This window comes from Perognathus longimembris, chromosome 28 (genome assembly GCF_023159225.1).
Source record: "Perognathus longimembris pacificus isolate PPM17 chromosome 28, ASM2315922v1, whole genome shotgun sequence".
In the NCBI taxonomy this organism is placed as follows: Eukaryota; Metazoa; Chordata; class Mammalia; order Rodentia; family Heteromyidae; genus Perognathus; species Perognathus longimembris.
Window position 1 is genome coordinate 32,560,913 of NC_063188.1, and position 23,659 is coordinate 32,584,571.

Here is a 23,659-nt window from a genome sequence, read left to right on the forward strand (position 1 = left end):
TACATATATATATATATATATATATATATATATACACATACAAGAAAAGGACTGAGGGTGGGTGTATTGTATTCGTGCTCAGGAGTATAATCATATACAAACTCTTTCTTAAAAACTGTTTTTAAAAGAAAGATTTCATTATGTAGCCTAGGTTGACCTTGAAGTTATGATCCACCAGCATCAGCCTCTTGCTTGCTATGATTACAGGCGTGTACCATCTTACACAGCTAAAATTTGAAGTTAAATGCTAAAATCATGAAATCTTTTTTTCTGAAATATATTCATCAGTAGGCTGAGTGTAACCCCAAACAACTTTGGGCAAAGAAAGGAAGATTTGAAGATGATAGGCAAAACTGGGCAGAGGTAAAGTAATGTGCCTGAAACAGTGCTCAGTGTATGCTCTGTAATTCTTTTGCTTCTCTGTATGATAAAGGTTCAGACAATATTAGTATTTCAAATATTTATTTGAACTGGAAGCTCTAAGGAGTCCCTCCAGCAACTCTATCAACCTTTCTCCTACCATAAGAGCTTTGCTTTTTATTTTTATCTATATTTGTATTGTCATATCCATATCAGATTTTGTTCAGCTGGGTGACCCATGACTCCCTCATCACTGCCAAAAGGATTTGAGAACTTTGGGAATAAATGATCCCTCTGGTCTTGCATCATCTGAAGGCTCTTCAAACATTGCATAGTATTTGTGTGTGTTTATGTTGATAGTTATAATTACAAATGAAGAATATGTACAAGGCATTTCCCTTACTCTAACACTTAAAGCAAATGCACATGAAAGATTAAATACACGCCTGGGAATATGGCCTAGTGGTAGAGTGCTTGCCTTGCATACATGAAGCCCTGGATTCAATTCCTCAGCACCACATATACAGAAAAAGCCAGAAGTGGCGCTGTGACTCAAGTGGTAGAGTGCTAGCCTTGAGCAAAAAGAATCCAGGGACAGTGCTTACACCCTGAGATCAAGCCCCAGGACTGGCAGAAAAAAAACAAAAAAAGATTAAATAGATGCATCAGGAGTGACTAAAGAAATACAATGTAGTTTAAATTCAATTAAATTATATATAGCCTTTAAGAGGCTATTTTCAATCTGTATGTATTTTTGACTCCCAAGTTTGACAATTTCTACTTTGATGGCATGATATTCTCTCCATAGGGCCACTTTATAAATTAGAAGACATACTTTTTATATTCTAATAATATTCCTCAGAATTTATATATTTAAATAAAAATGTAATTTCCTTTTGGTCATCTTACATGTTCAATAAGAAATTATTTTTAAAAATTCTGTAGGTAGCTCTTCTGTTCCTTTTAGGATTTATTAGATGCCATCACAAAATCTTTGTCTTAAGAAAGAGTTCTCAACCCTGAGAATACTGGTTTGTGCTGTACAGTGACGTGCCCAGACGTTTAGAGGTGACAATTAAATAATAAAGTGTCCTAATGAATGGTAGATGTTAATGTAGGAAAGATTATTGTGGACCTAGATAATCATGAAATTGCTGATGGGAAACAAGACTGCTAGTCTGTGGAAGTGACAACTGGATACCAAGACACTTGTCATATCTTACCTTGAAGAAATAATGATCGAACTTATGAGAGAGACTGAGAAAGCAGTTTTTAAGTGTAGAGAAAGGAATGAGAATATGTTGGGGGGGATGGATTTGTTTAAAGTAAACTGTATATATGTATGGAAATATTGCAGTTAAACACTTCATAATCCAAACATGTGTTAATTGAAAAACATATTTTAAAATATTTAAAAGTAAATAAAAAGAAGGAAGGCTGGTATATAATAAAGGGCCCAAGGAATTCATGTGGGCCAGAAGTTCTTAATTCATTGTTGGTGTCACTCATTAAAGTTCATAAATATGTTTCTAGAAACTCATGAGTCCCCTGGAATTAGGTTTCTCATTTTGATTATGTTACTTCAGGGAATTGGGTTTATAATTCTCACTGCATTCTGAAAAGGATCAAATTCTCTAAAAGGGTAGATCCTACTAATATAGTCTGATCTGGACTCATACAGATGATTTCAGAGGCAGTGAATGACAGAGATGGGACTCTGCTCAGTGTGGCTGTTTGTTTTTTTTTTTTTTTCTCATTTCTCCACACCCAGATGAAAGATACTGAACAGAGACTCAGGCAGGAGTAAGTGACCATTTTGTAGTAGCTAGGGTAAAAATAAACAGCAAGCCTTGGATCATTTTTGAATTGTTGCTATGAGTCAAAGAAGATGGACTTCAGTTTCTCTTATCAAGGTCAACTGATATTTTAATTTTGTAGCTGAAACATGCTGCTACTCACACACATTAAAATCTTTTTCCATGGAAGGCAGATTGCCTGAGAGAGAGAGAGAGAGGAATCTGAGACTATTTCTGTAATTCCTTTCTAGTAGCCCTGCTTTTCTTACCTTAAGTGGCCCCCATTTTTCTGCCTAACCAAATAAAAATTACTTAGCATGACTTTTCAGTTTCTATACTCCCATAGACTCTAGCCAACATATACCAAAAGCCCTTCTATTCTGTCCTCTGTATCCTCTTTGATTTCCCAGCCTAGGCCAATCTCCATTTTTCCTTTATTCCAGATGTCTAACATAAGGTACAGCTTCAGTCTAATTCCCACAAAGCCCTCACTAGTTACTCTTGGTCATTTTGCATTTCCTTCCAACTCCTTTTGTATCCGTTCTGTGTGCTGCACTTCACAGCCTTCTGTTAGGCATTATTACCTCTGTTTTTCACTGAAAGTGATTCCTTCAGGGCTCACCTTGGGCATGGGATTCCAAAGAAGGTTCTGGATGGGATATCTCTGACTCCTGCTTTAATGAGAGCAAGTCCACTTGATATGCACTCAGTCCGTTTGGATTTTTATTAGAGAAGATGCTGTATCCTCACCTCCCACCCCTGCCTAATAGCCCTGTGCCGATCTTAGGAGCTAATTGCTTTTGATATGCTATGTGTAACAGGAAGAGATCAGGACTTCATTTTAAGCTGTTGGCCACTCTTTCTAGGCAACTGGTACAATTTTGAGCCCAGCATGGACCCTTAAAACATTTCTGTACAATCATATTCTACTTAAAGACTAGGACATAGCAGTCAACATTACCTAACAACCTTTAAGCACCTCAGAATAATCCTTCTGGTTGCTCTTTGAGAATTAAACCTAAGCTAATAATGTTCCCCCTCCCCTCAATAGTTTGGATACAAAACCTAATCCTATTTGAAGTGATCTTGTTTACATACACATATTTGAGTGAAACTTCATTATTGTCATACTTTACTCTCCCAGAGTTTAGCCAAGTTTATACATTTTATTTATTCATCTAAGCATTAAAGAGAGTGCTAACTGTGTGACTTACAGAATGATGGACTGACTACTAGTATACTTCAAAACCCTGAAATAAAATTGAATTGGTACACTAAAAACCATTATGTTAAGGCTTAAAATGAAAATGCGAGTGTTTTATACCAGTTACTTCAACTTTCAGTATCAGTTATATAAACTAATAAAGACTTGAGTATTTAAATGAATTGTGCTATCAACTTGTTAATACTCTTGTTTTATTTTTTTTCCTGCTCTCTCTGCCTGGTTCATTGTGGTCATCTACAGGTGTATTATATTGTCAGCTTCCAAAGAGTACTAACTTTTACCTTTATCACTAAAATTCAACTGCCTTGGCTCTACTGCTCCTCTCATTGCTGCTTCCATTATTGCCTTCAGCAAAATAAGGCTCTCAGAAGCCAAAGAATAACAAGAAATAAGCATCATTGTAGACACCTCCCATCATGAAACTTAAACTAAATGTGCTCACCATTATTTTGCTTCCTGTCCACTTGTTAATAACAATATACAGTGCCCTTATATTTATTCCATGGTATTTTCTTACCAATGCCAAGAAGAAAAACGCTATGGCAAAGAGAATAAAAGCTAAACCCACTTCAGACAAACCTGGAAGTCCATATCGTTCTGTCACACACTTCGACTCACTAGCTGTCATAGACATCCCTGGAGCAGACACCCTGGATAAATTATTTGACCATGCTGTATCCAAATTTGGAAAGAAGGACAGCCTTGGCACCAGGGAAATCCTGAGTGAAGAAAACGAAATGCAACCAAATGGAAAGGTTTTTAAGAAGGTAAAAAATAAATTTGCGCATTATTATTTTTTTCAAAGGATGAAAGTGCATGTTACTTTGTTATGAATGAACTGCATTTAGCAGTTGAGTATATAGCAGATGGAGTGCTTGATCCCTTGTACCTCAATAAAAAATATCCAGTACATTTTAAGAATACTGGCATTCTGTTATAGTGCTATGTAATTAATTCTCCCAAGATGCTCATAGCATCTAGGTACTTCTGCATTTTAATAGTATTTTAATTATTTATTTGGATAAGTATACTAATATTAGAGAATGTCTCATTTTAACAGCTAATCCTTGGGAACTATAAGTGGATAAATTATCTTGAAGTAAATCGCAGAGTGAATAACTTTGGTAGTGGACTCACTGCATTGGGACTGAAACCAAAGAGCACCATTGCCATTTTCTGTGAGACCAGGGCTGAATGGATGATTGCAGCTCAGACCTGTTTCAAGTTCAACTTTCCACGTAAGTGCCTTGTGGTAGAGGGAGAGCTTTGTTTACACAGGAAATTGGTTTTGAGATGCTTCCATTTTCTTTTAAATTTTTATTGTCAAAGTCATGTACAGAGGGGTTACAGTTATATAATAAGGTAGTAAGTACATTTCTTGTTGTATTTGTTACTCCCTCCCTCATTTTTCTTTCCCTTCCCAATATCGAGTGTACCAAAATCATATATAGTGACCAAAGGGGGTACGCCAAAGGAAATCCACCTAGAACATTAAACACAATGACAACAATAAAATCCTCCTGTTTCCATCTCTTGGAGTTCATTTTGCTTAGCCTCATCTTATATGATCATGCATACATAGCTGTTGAGCTATTGTGATCCTCTGATAGGTCTATCCTAGACATTTTTATGTTTGTTTAGTAATAGTTTGGTTTTAGAGACATAATGTAAAGTCACTGACCAAAACGTGGAAATACCATTTGAAAAGAAGTTTGTTATTTTACAGACACGATCTCTACTGTTTTCCCCCCCCCCCCACATCCACACATCCACATATCAGGGAGACCGTGCGCTTTTGTTCTCTGTGTTCTAGGCTTGTCTCACTCAACATAATTTGTTCAAGATCTGACCATTTCCCTGCGAATACCATTTTTTTGTCATTTCTAATCGCTGTGTAGAATTCCATTATGTACAGGTACCACATATTTTGGATCCATTCATCTGTAGTGTGGCTTCTGGGTTGTTTCCATATTTTGCTTATTGTGAATTGTGCAGCAATAAACATGGATGTGCAGATGTCCTTGTGGTATCCTGAGACCTGTTGTTTCGGATAGATGCCTAGGAGTGGTATGGCTGGGTCATAGGGTATGTCTATGCTGAGCTTTTTGAGGAACCTCCATACTGTTCTCCAGAGTAGTTGTACTAGTTTATACTGCCACCAGCTGTGCAGGAGGGTTTCTCTTCCTCTGCATCTCCTCCAGCATTTGTTGTTGCCTGAGTTCAGAGTATAGGCCATTCTAACTGGGGTGAGGTGGTATCTCAGGGTTGTTTTTATTTGCATTTCCTTTACTGCCAGGGATGTTGAACATCTCCTCCTATGTTTCTTTGCCATTTTTATCTCTTCTCCTGTGAAATCTCTCTTTAGCTCCTTTGCCCATTTCATAATTGGTTTACTGGGTTTGGAGGGGGTTAGTGTTTTGAGTTCTCTGTAGATGATGGATAATAGGCCTTTGTTGTTGTGCTGGTGAAGATCCTTTCCCATATGGTTGACTGTCTTTCTAGTTTAGTGGCAAAGCTTTAGCTGTGCAAAAGCTTTTTATTTTGTAGTAGTCCCATTTGTTGAATCTGTCCCCTATCTGTTGTGCCCCTGGGACTCTATTCAGCAAGGTCCTTCCTATGCCTATAAGTTCTAGTGTCTTTCCTACTCTGTCCTTCAGTAGTTTCAAGGATTCAGGTCTGATGTTGAGGTCTTTAATCCATTTTGAATTGATCTTGCTGCATGGTTACAGGCTGCCCATGCGGCTGCCCAGTTTTCCCAGTACCAGTAGTTGAAGAGGCTATGGTTTTTTCCATGGTATGTCTTTGGCTCCTTTGTCAAATATCAGATTTCCGTTTTTAAGGCAGATGGTTCAGGCCTCATATAGCAGTAAAATGCTCCCCTAGCAGGTATCAGGTTGTAACTTTGGTCTCTCTAGCACTGTAAATATAAAAGAAACGAAAACAAAATAACAATAACAAAAAAGCTTTGCAGAAAACTAGGTGTTCCTTAGCTGATATTCTGCATGAATTCTTTTTTTTAAATAGCATGTCTGTACTTTTTATTGGGTTGTTTGTTTTTTGGTGGGTTTTTTTTTGCCAGTCCTGGGGCTTGGACTCAGGGCCTGAGCACTGTCCCTGGCTTCTTTTTGCTCAAGGCTAGCACTCTGCCATTTGAGCCACAGCACCACTTCTGGCCGTTTTCTATATATGTGGTGCTGGGGAATCGAACCCAGGGCTTCATGTATATGAGGCAAGCACTCTTACCAGTAACTAGGCCATATTCCCAGTCCTCTGCATGAATTCTGTCTCTAAAATAGAATGTAATATTGTGACTAAAAGATATTCAATAACTCTTATGAGAGACAGTAACTTTGAAGAGCTTGAATGGGCAAATTAGTAGATATAATTTAGAATTTAATTTTCAATAAGAAAGGAATTATACCTCAAAGATATTGGCATAGAAGGATCTAGTTTGAGACATGATATACTAAAATAATGGTTGAAACAATAACAAAAATCATTACTTAGGATAATTTTAGCTAATTACTTCACTTTGAGGCTTCTTATTTGACTTTGAACTTGAGTTTAAAGATGGTGGAAAATAAAATTGGGTATGTTTCTGATTTGTAAACATTTGCTTTTAACATTGTACTAGAACTTAAAAAAAAAAAAAGGCCGGGTGGCTTACTCCTGTAATCCTACCTAATCAGGAGGGTGAGATCTGATTTTCGAGCCATCCCATGCAGGATAGTCTGTGAAACTCTTATCTTCAATTAACCACCAGAAAACCAGAAGTGGCCCTGTGGTTCAAGGGGTAGAGCCCTAGCCTTGAGCTGAAGAGCTTAGGGACAGTACCCAGGCCCAGAGTTTAAGCCTCACACCCAACAGAAAAAAAATTGACTCAGAACAATGCTTTGTTATATCCTGAGCACTTGGTTATTTACTAAATGAAAAAGATCACTACAAGTTTAGTGTAGGGATCAGTTTTCATTTCAGTGGATAAAAATAGATACTTAGCTGCTCAGGAGGCTGAGATCTAGAAAATCACAGTTTATGACCAGCTAATCAGAAAAGTTTGCTAGACACATCTAAAATAGCAAAAGGCAGGGCTGATGGTATTTCTCAAGTGATAGAGCATGAGCCAAGCAAGTGCAGGCCGCAAGTTCAAGTGCTAGTACTACCAGAAAAAGAAAAAGGAAAAAAAATAGATAAAATGAAAATTATCTCTTATCCCTTACTCAACTTCAGTAATCAATAGTGAAAAATGGCTGTTCTTAATCATGTTGCTGTTTCTTGTTAACAACCAAAGACCGAATTTCCGTTTCTGTGCTGTTTATCAGATGTGACTCATTTCTATTCTAACTCATCAGGGCTTCAGTTTATGTGATCTTTGATTGCTCTTGAGAAATATATCTGCTTGGCCCCTGCAGGTAAGGTGTGGAGCTTACCAGACAAATTAGAAATTGGACCCACGGAAAAAATTTCTTGGAAGAAGTAAAAACATTATCCGTGTCTGATCTGACCTGAGATCCTAAAAATTTTCGAGAACTTGTCTGTTTGAGGCAATTAGACTAGTGAGAGTGTACAGCACAAGAGGACTCTAGCTGGGCTTGCTATGAGCTTTCTTGGTCATAGTTGATGCTCTACCACTTGAACCCTACCTGCAGGCTGGCATTTTGCTGGTTAATTAGACATGGACTATCATGAACATTTCTGCCTACACTGCTCTCAAACAAAGATCTTTTGGTGTCAGCCTTCTGGATAGCTACAATCACGGGCATGACTTAGCTGAACACAGCTTCAGTTGTGGTATTGCCAATATTTTTTGTTTTGTTTTTTGCCAGTCCTGGGGCTTGAACTCAGGGCCTGAGGACTCTCCCTGGCTTCTTTTTGCGCAAGGCTAGCATGAGCCACAGCACCACTTTGGGCTGTATCTATATATGTGGTGCTGAGGAATTGAACCCAGAGCGTCATGTATATGAGGCCAGCACTTTACCACTAGGCCATATTCCCAGCCCTATTTCTGGACATCTTTGAGTTTAAAACATTAGACTTCTGGAATTGGAGAAGAATGCAGTCATAAAATTCAATGCGTATCCTTTCTAGTAAGTATTTATAATTTAATACTTGTGTTTATTTTCTACTATGTAGTTGTGACTTTATATGCCACACTTGGCAAAGAAGCAGTGGTCCATGGGCTAAATGAATCTGAAGCTTCTTACCTGATTACTAGTGTTGAACTTCTGGAAAGTAAACTTAAGGTAAGTATGAAGTTTTCTTTTTTCAAACTTAAATTTATTTTTGACACATATATAAAATGTAAGATTATGTGTATGATGAATGGGGAACCATGTCATATTTCAATACATATATACATTGTGCAATATTTAAATCGTGATAAACATACCTATTATCTTCATTGATCACTTTTTTTTGTGCCAGTCCTGGGGCTTGGACTCAGGGCCTGAGCACTGTCCTGGCTTCTTTTTGCTCAAGGCTAGCACTCTGCCACTTGAGCCACGGCGCCTCTTCTGGCCTTTTCTATATATTCGTGGTGCTGAGGAATTGAACCCAGGGCTTCATGTATACGAGGCAAGCACTCTACCATTAGGCCATATTCCCAGCCCTGTTTTTAATTTTTTGAGGAAGATCTATAGTATTTTTCATAGCTGCAATACTAATTTACGTTCCCATTGCTAATATACAGGAATTCATTTTCCCCCATAAACTTACCATACTTATTATTTTAGCCTTTTTAAATATTCACCTAGAGTGAGGTGTTCTCACCGTGTTTTGATTTACATTGCCCTGATGATTAATAATGTTGGCATATTTTATTATTCCTGTTAGTCATTTGTTGGACTTAGTTTGAGAAATGTCTACTTAGGTCTTTTGCTCAATTTTAATAGAGTTGCTTGGTTTTATTGTTACTGGCCTGGACTGTGCTTCTTATTTATTTATTTAGCCAGCCCTAGGACTTGAACTCAAGGTCTGGGCACTGTCCTTGAACTTCTTTTGCTCAAGGCTAGCACTCTACCACTTGAGCCACAGCTCCCTTTCACAGCCCACTTACAGCTTTTTCTGTATACGTGGTACTGAGGAATCAAACCCAGGGCTTCACGCATGCTAGGCAGGCACTCTACCACTATGCTACAGGCCCAGCCTGTTCTTCCTATTTATGATTCCACAACACCCAGCTTTCGGGTGGTTGGTATGGTGGCTTTGTGATCTTTTTGCCAGGGTTAACCTTGAGTTCTAATCCTGGTGATCTTACCTTTGTGAGTAGCTAGGATTATAGGTATGAACCATATTGTTTGGATTACTTCAGTTTGTAGAGTATTTTGGAATCATATGGTGTAATGTTTTCTGCTTTATTCATTTTGTGCAAAATTGCACTGAATCTGTAGATTGCCTTAGGTAGTATAGACATTTTTCTAACCATTGTCCATGGAGTGTCTTTCCATTTGTTGTGTCATCTTCAATTTCTTCCATCAGTGTTTCATTCTTCATTATAGAAATCTTTCAACATTCTGGTTAAATTTGTTCCTAGATATTTAATTTTTTGATAGCTATTGTAAATAAGACTGCCCTTTGGTTTCTTTTTGAGATCATTTATTCTTGGTATATCCAAATGCTGCTGGTTTTTTAATGCTGATATTTGTACCCTACACTGTTGCTGAATTCATTTATTATTATCTTGTTGGTTAATTAGAGATAAGAGTCTCAGAGTTTCTTGGCTAGGCTGGCTTCAAACTGTGATCCTTAGATAGCAGCCTCTGAGTAGCTAGGATTACAGGTGTGAGCTACTCACTGTCAGCTCCGGGCTTTTCTTTATGGGAGACTTTTGATTACTGACTCAATATTACTGCTTGTTTACTTTTTCTATTTCTTCATGATTTAGCCTTGTTAAGGCATATAAGTCCAGGAATTTGCCCTTGTAGCCTATCAAACTTGTTGGCGTTTAGTTGTTCACAATAACCTCTAAAGATCTTTTGTATTTCTGTAGTGTCAGTTGTAATATCTGCCTTTATATTTCTGAGTCTGACAATTCGATTCTTTTGCTTAATTCAAATGTTTGTGTATTTTGTTTATCTTTTTGAATAGTATGCTCATTTCTTGTTGGTCTTTTGATTTTTTTGTCTCTTATTTATTTCTGCTCTAGATTTTATTGTTTCTTTGTTGTAATTTGGGGGTTTGTTCTTAATTTCTGTTTCCTTGGATTGAATTATTTTAATTTTCTTTGAGATCTTTTTTGCTTCATGGGATGGAAAGAAGCTCGCAGTTGAGATAAGTGCTCTACCTACCACTTGTAATAGACCGTGAATCCTTCCTTTTCGTTTCTTTTTTTTTTTTTTTAATTGTGCTAGTACTGGGACTAGCACAGGACCTCATGCTCTTTCCTGGTTTTTTTTTTTTCTCTCTACCACTTGATCCACACCTCCACTTTTGGCTGTTTGCTGGTTAGTTAGAAATAAGAGCCTTAAGGGCTTCCCTGCCTGTGTGGGCTTCAAACCTCAATCCCCAGATCTCAGACTCTTCAATAGGTGTAAGCCACCTGTACCTGGCTTTCATTTTCAATATAGACACTGGTTGCTATGTTTATAGTTTCTTTCTTAGTTCTGCTTTATGGCATCCCATAGGCTTTAGGATTGCGTTTATATTTTCATTTGTTTCAAGAATTTAAAAAAATTATTTCTGTCTTGATCTATTGTTTAAAAGTAAGCAGTTCAATTTTCATGTATTTGTGTAGTTTACAAAACTTCTCTTGCCATTAGTTTTATTGTCTTATGGTAATGAAAGAAAACTTGATTTTATTTCAATTTAAGAATATCTTTGGTGATATTGGTTATTTGAACTCATGCTTTAACTAGGCAACTATTGTATCACTTGAAGCCACCTTCTAGCTGTGTTTGTTTTAGCTGTGTTTCAGTTAAAGTCTCCTCATCTTCCAGCAGAACTAACCTCCTTCCTCTGTCTTTTGTGTAGCTAGGATTATAACAGGGTCTACCACATCTTATTTGTTCTTTGCGATAATGCCCTGCTAATATATTGCCATAGGTGTTCTTACTTGCCTAGTACCTCTCGTGTAGCTGGGACTGTAGACATGAGCAACTGCTCCTAGCCTGAATTTCTAAAATTTTTATGAGACTTGTTTTCTGGAGAATGTTCCATGTGCGAGTGAGAAAAATGTGTATTTACCAGCTATTGAACAGAAAGTTCTGTGCCCATTAGGCCAATTGTTCTAGGGCAAAACTGCTGTTTTCTTTGGATTTTTATCTGGAGTTATGTCCACTGCTAGATGGTAAACTATTAAGGTCCACAACTCTTACTGAATCTATTTCTCTTCACCTATTAACACTTGCATTTGGATGCTCTAGTATTACATACATATATACTTAGAATTGTTTCCTCTTGCTCAATCAGTTCCTTTCCTTGTCTCTTCATTTGTTTTGATGTAAAATCTTTTCTCTGATATTTGTATGGCTACTTTTCTACTGTAGTTTGGATTCTATCTGCATGAAGTATCTTGCTCTGTTCCTTCATTTTCAGTCAATAGATGTTGTTTGAGATGAAGTGAGTTTTTTTGTAAGCAACATATAATTAGGTGTTATCTTTTGAACCCATTCAGTCACTCTATATCTTTTAATTGGAAGATACATTCCATTTACATTTGATTATCTGTAAGTCTTGCTGAAGCCATTTTGAGACTTGTTTTCTACTCTTGTTGCAATTCCTTGCTTTTTATTCCTCTATGTCTCATAGTCCTACTTGTGGTTAAGGGATTTTCTCTAGTGATGTGTTTTGATTCCTTGATTGTTTTGGGTTCATTTATTACAGATTGTTTAGTGGTTACCATAAGCCTTGCAAAAGTATATTTGATTATAACAAGCTATTTTAAAATAATACCAACTTCATATAATCATACAAATAAAAAAGAATATAAAAATATACTAGTAAGAAGACTAAACCTGTACTACTTTCACCTCACATTTATTTTTAGATTCTAAATTTTGTTACTGGTTTTTGCTATGGGACCGAGGCTGACCTGGAACTCACTATGTTATCACAGTTGGCCTCATATTTGTAATCATCTTGCCTTAGTCTCCAGGGTGCTGGGATTTTAGGCATGTATCACCAAGCATGCATCACCAAACCTTATCCCATTTTACATATTTCTGTGTACTATAACATATTAATGCATCTATTGTTTTATTGTATGTATTTCTTTTATTCATTGTAATTTTTATAATTATTTTGCTACGTAGTCTTCATCTTTTTTTTTCTTTTGTCAGTCGTGGGGCTTGAACTCTGGGCCTAGATACTGTCGCTGAGCTCTTCAGCTCAAGGCTAGGGCTCTACCACCTGAGCCACAGCACCACTTCTGGTTTTCTGGTGGTTAGTTGGAGATGAGAGTCTCATGGACTTTCCTGCCTGAGCTGGCTTTGGTTATCCTCAGATCTCAGCGTCCTGAGTAGCTAGGATTACAGATGAGAGCCACCGGCACCCAGCCAGGTCTTCATCTTTTATGAATGGTTTCTATCCCATGTTGACAGTATTACAGTGTAGTGGATTTGTCTGCACAGTGACTTCTTTTCTAATTTATTTTTATTGTCAAGGTGATGTACAGAAGGGTTACAGTTACATACGTAAGGTAATGAGTACATTTCTTGTCAAACTTGTTACCCCCCTCTCATTTTCTGCACCTCACCACCCCCCACCCTCACCCCTGAGTTATACAGTTAACTTCCAACAAATTGTCTTGTGAGTATCACTGTTGTGTTGGTTCACCCTTTATCCTTTGTCTCACTATTTTGAAGTTGCTCTTTCTTACCTTCCCTAATTCAGATAAACATATATACAATACCCAGGGTACCAAAATCAAATACAGTAACTCTTAACAGTGTAATTTTCTTTTACTTTATAGTAGTGCCAATGGATAAGATTGGAAGTTGTTAAATAAGTAAATTTTTGTGACAACTCAGTTTTAATAGCTGAGCTTTCTTTCTGCTCAACAGACTGCATTGTTAGATATCAACTGTGTTAAACACATCATTTATGTGGATAATAAGACTGTCAATAAAGCAGAATACCCTGAAGGATTTGAGATTCACAGCATGCAGTCAGTAGAAGAGTTGGGATCCAAGCCAGAAAACTGTAAGTAATTAGAATGAATTTATTCACCTATTCATGATGACATTTCAGTGGGTTAGGAAAAGTAGAAACACTAAAATTCTTTGTCAAAAAAGTTTAAAAATATTTAAAAATCTATCAAAACTACATGTGGTTTAAAAATATTTTCTTTCCTTCTCATCAAAAGGTAGCCATTGTTTAAATTTTTCTTAATAGTGAAGTTGTAATAAATGATTCAGACTTTTAGGCAGTTTGTGCCAACATGTCTTTTAAAAAATAATCCGTGATGAACTTCGAATTTGGATTCATAAAAGACAAAGATCTTGGGCCTTGCATTTAGTAAATGTTTTTTATGCTTAGAGCTAGTGATTTTTTTTGATGACTCAGAATTCAAATTACTAAGATTGAGTTAGTGGCTGATATTTCATTTCAAATAAGTAAATTCAGCTAGTAACAAAATATCAGTGGATCACTGGGACAGAGTGGTGGAAATGAATACTTCATTTAAGTTTTCTTCCATTGTTAAAAGTGGAGGTCACAATACTGTAAAGAATTCATTTGGGCAAGAGAAATGTTGGATGAACTGCTACTTAGCCTCTGAGTATTTTACCATTAGAGAGGAAACATATGAGAGTATCAGATATAGGTCATAATGTACCTTTGTATCATGGTTGAAATGGCAACGCTTTTTTGTTGTTGTTCTTTGAGATTTTACCCTACTTGCAAGTGATCCTAACCAGATTTTTTTTGGAGATAGCAGGCTTTTAGATGAAAGATGGAAGGTTTATTATTATTATTATTATTAAAACAGTAGTTTGAATTAGTATTTTCATCATAGGTGAAGAACTCTGAGATTCGGGAAACCAAATCTCTTATTATCTTTATTGTTCTGGGCAGTATGCATGTATACTGTGAGAAAGAGGGAAGGAAGGAAGGGAGAGAGAGAAAAAAGAGAATTTCTTTGTAAATATTCTTGGTAGAACAGGAGCAAATCACTGCTTCTACTTGTGAGATTTGCAGAAAAACAAGAAACCTATGCAGGATTGTCTCCGAGTACCATGGTGGCCCTGAAACACTAGGACATACTTGGCTGGCAAGTTCTGACTGGTGGGGATCTGTGGCCAATTCTGCTAATTCACCAAAGCACATTGATAGAAAAGAGGATTTCTTTCAGTCCTCAAAATTTGGTTTCATCAATAAGCATTACAGCCCACAATACATAGGCTCTGTGTACTTTGGTGATACTTATCTAAGTAGACAGTATTATGATAAGAACTTTTGCTTCGTTATTCAAAGTGGACATGTGTGAAGTTTTATTACTGTGTGGATAGAATGAAAACTTTATTTCTTCTGCTTTAGCTACTTCTCTGAGGGGATTTGCCATTTCTATTTGTTTGATTTATAACAATGACAGTAGATATCCTTGAAAAGATTTCATTTAGCTAGTTTATATGTATAACTTGGTCTTTTGTTGGAAAGGTATACATTTTAAAATTTTCACTGGTTTATTAGACATGGCCATTTTCATGAACAGGTTGTTATTCTAATAATCCTGCTAAGTTGCCTTTGACTTCTGATGATATTGCATGCTTGATCATTGTGATTATTCTGGGAAGGAAAGGAGGTTTCTATGTTAGTGTGACAGACTATCTTGAGAGCAGAAGCTCCATTTCAAAATTAGTACCTTAGAATTTTTGAGTTAAAGACCAAGCCCCATGATTTTCAATCAGGAATATATATGAGAGTTCCCGTAGAGCTTATCTTCTACCCCAGACATACAGAATTTGGACTTTGAAAACTAGTATTTTGCCAGTGATTTTTATGCTCACCTGTGGTGAAGGCCTATAGTCCAATTCAGACAAATCCCTTTAAAGATGAGAAAACTGAGCCTTAGAGCTTACATACAAATCTCTACTGTTTCTTCAAAGCCCTCAAAAATCTTCCAACAACACTGAAGAGGGATGAGCATGGGCCAGATTGAAATTCTCATTACAGTTAGAATTCAATAACCAGTTCTGTTGTGACTGTTAATTCTGATTACTTAAGTTAAATTGTTTCTCATCATATCAAATCAAAATACCTTATTGCCAAACAATCTAACCTTTGAACTGAATAAAATATGGTATATTTCTTTTTTTCATTTGTTTAGCAAGCATTCCTCCGAATCGACCATCTCCTTCTGACATGGCCATTGTCATGTATACCAGTGGTTCCACTGGCCGCCCTAAAGGAGTGATGATGCATCATAGCAACTTGATAGCTGGAATGACAGGCCAATGTGAAAGAATCCCCGGACTAGGGTAAGAGAGAATCTTTGACTTATATTCTTAGAAATACAGAGGTCATGTTCAGCATTCTCTAAAGTCAGTCTATAGTGAAGTGATAAAATGACCAATGTTTCAACTGTATATACTGGTATTAGAATTAGGAAAGTGAAAGGGAATACCAAAAACAAGAAACACAGGATAAAAAGACAAACGACTACAAAAGCAATGCTTGCAAAACTGTTTGGTGTAAACCAACTGAACAACTCATAGTGGGAGGGGGGAGGGAGGAATGAGGGAGGAAGTAACAAACAGTACAAGAAATGTATCCAATGCCTAAAGTATGAAACTGTAACCTCTCTGTACATCATTTTGACAATATTTGACAATGTTTCTAATTTAAAATGTGTGTTTTTTTTCTTTTTCCCCCCTTTTTCTTCTCAATTCCCTTCCTTCAGTCTCATGAAGTATCCCAGGCCGGCATGAAACTTGTAATACTATATCTGCTTAATCCTACTGATGCTGTGATTACCTGGCTTTCATAACATGGCCTTTTCAAGATTATACTTAAAACCTTTGTCTTTTTGTGTTTCAGACCAAAAGACACATACATTGGCTACTTGCCTTTGGCTCATGTGCTGGAATTGACAGCCGAGATATCTTGCTTTACCTATGGCTGCAGGATTGGATATTCTTCTCCACTAACACTGTCTGACCAGGTGATAAACCTTGTAATGTTTATTGTTATATTGTTATATTGTTTGATTTATTACTAAAAACTCAGATATTTCAGTTCACAGAAAATTTTCTCTGAGGCTTCAAGAAAAGCTTTAATGAGCAATATGTAAGTGTAGTAAATAATTGTGGATTTGTTAACATTACTTTGATGTCAGAAATTTAAATTTTGTAATGAACAATTACTTTGATCTTTTCTTTCTGTGATAGATTTTTACTCTGGAGAGTTAAGACAGAGAACAAAATGACATGGAGCCTTTTATACATGTTAGGTAGGAGCACCAATAGGTTCTTTAGGAGGAGATACAAGATTTTAGGCCAATTTTCTTTTGAATTTCTCCCTAGGCCTGTGTTATCTAGTACAGTAGCTACTAGCCACATTTTAAAATACAAATCAATTAAATTATATTTTAATAATTTAGATTCTCATTTTCTCTAGCCATATTTCAAATTCTCCATGTGACCAATGGCTACCATTTTGAATGGCACCAAAGTAGTATTTCTATTGGTACAGCCAGTTCCTTGCAATGGCGTGGCAGCATCTCTAAGGACAGTTCCCAACTTACTGTTCTGACACAGGATGGTCCTCACTTCTCTCTGTTTTCATAGAAGAAGGCCCAACAAGCAGTTTGACTAGCTCATGTAGTTTAAGCACATTTGAAATCCAAATTACATACTTACTGTCCATAGTGTGTTACATTTCCAAAAGCCTCAGTCAAGTATAGGGGGAAAAGAGATACTAGGATTGATGTGGGGTTAAGGGAACTGAAGGATAAAGTGAACAATGATTTGGCTCTGTAGGAGCCTGCCGCTCCCATTCTTGTAGGCCCAGCAGTTACTGTTCAATCACTCCTGCTAGATAATTTGGGAGTCTAATAGGATATGCAGTTCATAAAGAAGTGGATCATTGAGACTCATACTTAGTAGTACTAATGTATTTTTAACACAATTTTTTTTGCCAGTCTTGGAGCTTGAACTAAGTGCCTGAGCACTGTCCCTGGCTTCTTTTTGTTCAAGGCTAGCACTCTACCACTTGAGCCACAGCTCCACTTCTGGCTTTTTCTGTATATGTGGTGCTGAGGAATCAAACCCAGGGCTTCATGTATACGAGGCAAGCACTCTACCACTAGGCCATTTTCCCAGCCCTGTATATTTTTTTAATAGAAATACCACTTTATGGAGAGGTTTGGTAGGTTGTATACCAGTAAACTAAAATTGTTTAATACTTCTTGATTTGTTTGAGAGGCCAACCAACTTTTGTGTTTCCTTTATTTTTTTGGTGGTGGTGGTACTGGAGTTTGAATTCAGTGGCTTGAGCTTGCCAGGATGGTGTGATACAATAGTCATGTCTCTAGCCCCTCTTTTCACTGGTTTCTTTGGGATAAGGCCTTAACTCTCCACTTAGGCATGTGTCTAAGCTGTGATCTACTTACTATAGGCTTCTTCATGGGCCTTCCCTTCATGGAGACCAAGTCTAATGGACTTTTCTTCTGGGACTGGGCTGGTTCCATAACCCTAAATGTTGCCTCTCCTGTAACTTGGGTTGACAAGTGTGTACCACAATGCCCAGCTATGTGTTGAAAAGTAGTCTCACAAACTTTTCTGCCATGGATGATCTCAAACCATGATTCTTCTTGATTTCAGCTTCCCAAGTAGTTAGGGTTACAGGTGTGATCTGTCACCTAGTATTTCTTCTTGTTGTTCTTGTTTTTGATGTATAATTTAAAGTGTATGTATCTGAAGCTTAATGTATACATGTAGACCTCTCATCTCCATCTAGATCAAGAAAGAAGGGAAGCTTTCAGCTTCCCAAGATATCCCTGTGCTTCTTTTTAGTTATTGCCATAATACCCACCCCACAAAGATAATGTAGTCATCCACCTTCTTTTGTTTCTGTGTTTTTGAAGCAGGGTCTCACTATATAGTCTAAGGTAGCTTCAATCTTTAGATGCTTCTGCCTACCCCTCCTAAGTGCTAGGATTAGAGGCATGCAGCACCACATGTGGCTATCAAGCCTCCTTTAAAATGACTTTTTCTATGAGGAAATGTTCTGTTCCAAACAGCTACTAACATTGTATTTTATGGAACACAAACTTATTTATGAGTGGTGTTGATATATTTTAATTAAATTGTACCACTTAGCTCACATGAAAATTTCACATTTAAAATCTGCTAGGCCCATAAACAGGCTAAGTAAGCTGTCAAACTAACAGAAAGAACTTCATCTAGAAAAGACAAAGCTTGAATTACAAAAGAAAATTTAAAATAACTCTGTACTGCTTATGTATTAAGCAATATGGTGATTTTAATTTGTATTCAGGAATGTTAATGAGATGTAAACACATTTCCAGAAGCTTTGAATGTGCTTTTCCCCTTTAAGGAAGTTTAGAAGCTAGAGACTGGCACCGGTGGAGTCTCCCTAGTTTGATTTTAATTCTTGCTATCTGTTAGGCCAAGGTCTAAGAAACCTGTTTAGAAACCTGTTTATATTCATGCTTACTTGTTGTTGCTTTTTGTTTCTTCGTATTTTTCAGTTGTGGGGCTTGAACTCTGGGTCTGGGTGTTTTCCCTGAGCTCTTCAGCTCAAGGGTAGTGCTTTACCACTTGAGCCACAGTGCCACTTCCAGTTTTCTGGTGGTTAATTGCAGATTAGAGTTTCACAGACTTTCCTGACCTGGCTTTGCACTGTGCCATCCTCAGATCTCGGCCTTCTGACTAGGATTACAGGTGTGAGTCACTGGCACTCAGGTTCACACCTACTTTTTTTAATGCCATAATTAAGGTTATTGTGGTCATAATAACACAAAGGAACTAATAGGTACAGGTGGAGTACCCCTAACCTGAAAATCTGGACTCCAGAATGCTCCAAAATTCAAGCTTTGTGAGCACTGACGTAATTCCACAAGTGGAAAATACATAACAGATCTCATGTGATAAGTCACAGTCAAAGCACAGGAGCAATGAAATGTAAAAAAACTACCTTCAGGCTATGGGTATAAAGTACATAAATCAATTTCATGTTTCCGTTCCAAGATACTTTATGTATATGCAAATGTTCTGTAACCCAAAATAATCCCAAATGTGAAGCCCATTTGGTCCCAAGCATTTTGAATATCAATTACCCAACCTGTATTACCAAGAATAGATAATAAGTCAGGTACCTGGGGCCTCATGCCTGTAATCCTAGATACTCATTCAGGAGTCTGCAATCTGAGGATAGTAGTTCAGAGCCAGCCTGTTTTTATTAAACCACAAGAAAACCAGACGTGGAGCTGTGATTCAAGTGGTAAAACACTAGCCCTGAGCACAAAAGCTCAGGGATAGCACCCATGCCCTGAGTTCAATGCCCATGACTGACAAATAATAATAATAATAATAATAATAATAATAATAATAAAGGAAAGAATGAAGGACTTTTTGTGGCTCCTGTTAATGCTTGGAAGTGGCTCTGTGTAAAAACTGGTTGATAACACATAGAAGGCAGCCCCTTATATGAAGGACTTAAAAAAGCCTGCGTTCTCTATTAAAGTAGCCCTCTTGTGCACTCAGAAATGTTTATGCACTTGCACAAACATAAACACAAGAATTTAGTTTGTCTCATTTTATCCATATTAAAGAAAAGTAGGAGAAAAACAATTCAGATCTACCACCAGAACCTTTTATATGACAAAGTTGGTAGTTCTTGAGGATTACACTGCTTCTTAAAGGCTAGTGGTCATCTTCCTTCTTAGTGGTGGGTAATACCTAACACATCTTAATTTACAGACTAATGAACTGTGTTTCCGGAGATTATGTTTTTCTACCTTTTCCAGCAGGTGACTTTAGCAATCTCATTACCAACTAATTTGATATTTAAAATCCCAGATAATAGGAATGAAGAAAGGAAGGAGGGAAGGACACATGATCTGTTGTCAATCTGGATTAGTGTTTCTGTTCTAACAAAGTCTGTGATGTACTAAAAGCCATAATCTATAGGATAAACCAGTAATGCAGTTAAACTTGAGATTTCTAGGTTATATTAGTTATAACAGATAACTCATAGAGCAATAAAAGATCATATTCCATATATGACATCTGTCTTTGTTATTAATACTTTAATGACACCATTTTCGTATATTTTCTTTAATGTAGTCCAGCAAAATTAAAAAGGGAAGCAAAGGTGACTGTACTGTCCTGAAGCCTACTCTTATGGCTGCTGTTCCGGTGAGTACAGAATATGAAGATAAACCACAAGAGGGTCACTTATAGAATTTCTTACATGCAATTTTACTTTGATAAAAGTATGTAGTATTTTACAGAAATAATGGCATATATATTCCTTAAAGTCTTAAGATGATTCTACCACCAAAGCCATATAGTTTTGGGCAAATTTCTTTCTTTATAAGATAGGATAACATGTTAGAAGAATATACCAATTTATTCTAAAGAATTTATTCTTTGCTTTAAAAAGTCTCTGTAAGCAGTAAATTAATTCTTAGCGTTTAATAGTTCTTCAAAATTAAGATGAAGTTAGCATATAGAACTGAAGCAATTCCAATAATTGTCTTTACTTGTCTAAAGTTTTATTTTTAAATTGAGAAATAATTGTATATATTAATGGGATACAATGCATTATGCCAATTTACATATTATCCTTACTGTTTCTGAAGTAATGAACAACTTATTTCTAAAATGAAGGAAATAAATATATCTATTATCCTAAAGACAAAGTTGTTATAATAAGGTATAGTCAATAAAAGAAAATCTCATTGCTTGGTATGATTCTTTTTAGATTATTAAATATCTGCTTTACCTTCTAGGAAATCATGGATAGAATTTATAAGAATGTTATGAGCAAAGTTCAAGAGATGAATTATATCCAGAAAACATTGTTCAAGATAGGGTATGATTACAAATTGGAACAGATCAAAAAGGGATATGATGCACCTCTTTGCAATCTGTGAGTATATTTCATAGGCCTTGTAGTTTGAATCTATGTGTGTACATATGCATGCATTCATTTACTCATTCTTTATTGAATTTTTATTATTTTGAAATAATTGTACAAAGGGTTCCAATTCAGTATGTCAGTTTATGAGTACAATGAGTTCCGATCTGTAGCACCCCTTCCATCATTCTCCCCACCATCTATCCCAACCCCACACATCCTCTCATGTTTCCTAGTTCCATTTTCATGTACATACATTGAATGTGACTGTATTTTCCTACCCTTCCTCTCTCCATTTGTCCACCTCCCTCCCTCAGACATGTTCCAACTTCCTAATAATTTATTTTGTTAAAATGTCTACTAATTTTTCAAAGGGGTTGCATCTTAGAAACCCACCCCTGTGTGTACAATGTACATCACTCAATTTAATTGTGCGTGTATACCTGAATTATTTTTTGTGTATATATATCTGTATGTATTTTCATATATATTTTACATCTGACTTCCATATATGGGTGAAAGCCATGTGTCCTTTGTCTCTGACTCTGACGTCACTCAACATAATTTTTCCAGGTCCATCAATTTCCCTACAAAAACATAATATTCTTCCTGATGAATAAAATTCATATACACACATGTATATACACGTGCATGTGTACACAGACACATATGTCTTTATGGTATACACTTATTCACTCTGACAGAGTCTCTTTTATGTTGTCCAGGTTGGCCTCAAATTGCTGAACTTGTGCTGTCCTCCTGTCTCAGTCTCCCAAATAGCTAGGACCATGGGCACTAGGTCGATAGTTACTTGTGTGCTTTTAAATTAAAAAAATGATTAAATAAATGGCAATTTAATTTCATTTGAATATTACCACATTCATAGGCTGAATTTTTATTTAGAATAAAAGAGAAATGTTTAAATATACTTTGAACATGGCATATTATCAAATTTAATAATGAAATAATTACTTATGAAATAAAATTGGGTCTCATAAAAAAGTACTAGAATTGACTTTTGAATAAAGCCACATGGTTTAAAAGATAACTGTTTTAGGTTAAAAAAGCTGATCCATGGGGCTGGGGATATGGCCTAGTGGCAAGAGTGCTTGCCTTGTATACATGAGGCCCTGGCTTCAATTCCCCAGCACCACATATACAGAAAATGGCCAGAAGTGGTGCTGTGGCTCAAGTGGCAGAGTGCTAGCCTTGAGGAAAAAGAAGCCAGGGACAGTGCTCAGGCCCTGAGTCCAAGCCCCAGGACTGGCCAAAAAAAAAAACAACAGGTGATCTATGAGTTTTTTTTTTCCTTAAAGATTCTGATGTATTGTATTTACAAAATAAGTTTGTGGGGCTGGGAATGTGGCCTTGTGGTAGAATGCTTTCCTTGCATGCATGAAACCCTGGGTTCGATTCCTCCACACCACATAAACAAAAAGCCAGAATTGGCGCTGTGGCTCAAGTAGTAGAGTGCTAGCCTAGAGCAAAAAGAAGCCAGGGGCAGTACTCAGACCCTGAGTCCAAGCCCCAGGCCTGGCAAAATAAAATAAGTTTGTGAATATTTCACTTACTTTAAAATGTGGTGCTGGGGTGGGAAGTTAGAGATATGGGAAGAACTATAGAGAGGCAAGATAGGTAGGTAAATGTTCTAAAGATAAGTTTGGTTTGTTTCATTTGACATCATTTTCTTTCATTTACTTCCAACAGTTTCCCCAAGCTGCACATAGACTATTGGGAGTGTTTTTTAAGTAGGGAAGGGAAACACTTTTTCCGGCAGATTTGCAAGATTGCTTAATCTTTTGTGTTAGCTATATACCATGAATAATGTGTGTATGAGAATCACTCACTTATTTCTTCTTTCTTCAAGGTTACTGTTTAAAAAGGTGAAAGCTCTGTTGGGAGGGAATGTGCGGATGATGCTGTCTGGAGGGGCTCCGCTCTCTCCTCAGACACACAGATTCATGAATGTCTGCTTCTGCTGCCCAATTGGGCAGGGCTATGGGCTCACAGAATCATGTGGAGCTGGGACAGTGACTGAAGGTATGCACTGTTGATATGATAAAAAAATAATTCTATATTACTCACTATCTGGATTCCCTTTGGAAATCATGGTTATTATTATTATTAACCAGTCCTGGAGCTTGGACTCGGGGCCTGAGCACTGTCTCTGACTTCTTTTTGCTCAAGGCTAGCACTCTACCTCTTGAGCTACAGCGCCACTTCCGGCTTTTTCTGTGTATGT

The 23,659-nt window shown here is 36.9% G+C and overlaps 1 protein-coding gene across 6 annotated transcripts in view; it reads left to right on the forward strand.

Moving 5' to 3' along the window:
- The window catches only part of Acsl4 (acyl-CoA synthetase long chain family member 4), an 89,729-nt gene that overhangs the window by 49,447 nt on the left and 16,623 nt on the right, over positions 1–23,659 (forward strand). For 3 of the 6 annotated variants that reach the window (XM_048335522.1, XM_048335523.1, XM_048335521.1), the window contains 9 exons: positions 3,909–4,148; positions 4,442–4,619; positions 8,512–8,621; positions 13,377–13,515; positions 15,641–15,791; positions 16,351–16,474; positions 20,622–20,693; positions 21,290–21,429; positions 23,285–23,457. In XM_048335522.1, the coding sequence (XP_048191479.1) occupies positions 3,921–4,148; positions 4,442–4,619; positions 8,512–8,621; positions 13,377–13,515; positions 15,641–15,791; positions 16,351–16,474; positions 20,622–20,693; positions 21,290–21,429; positions 23,285–23,457 (1,315 nt within the window). In that variant the 5' untranslated portion in view covers positions 3,909–3,920. Of the gene's footprint in view, positions 1–3,621; positions 4,149–4,441; positions 4,620–8,511; positions 8,622–13,376; positions 13,516–15,640; positions 15,792–16,350; positions 16,475–20,621; positions 20,694–21,289; positions 21,430–23,284; positions 23,458–23,659 lie in introns of all 6 variants that reach the window. The other 3 variants (XM_048335525.1, XM_048335524.1, XM_048335520.1) reach the window with 2 other exon arrangements.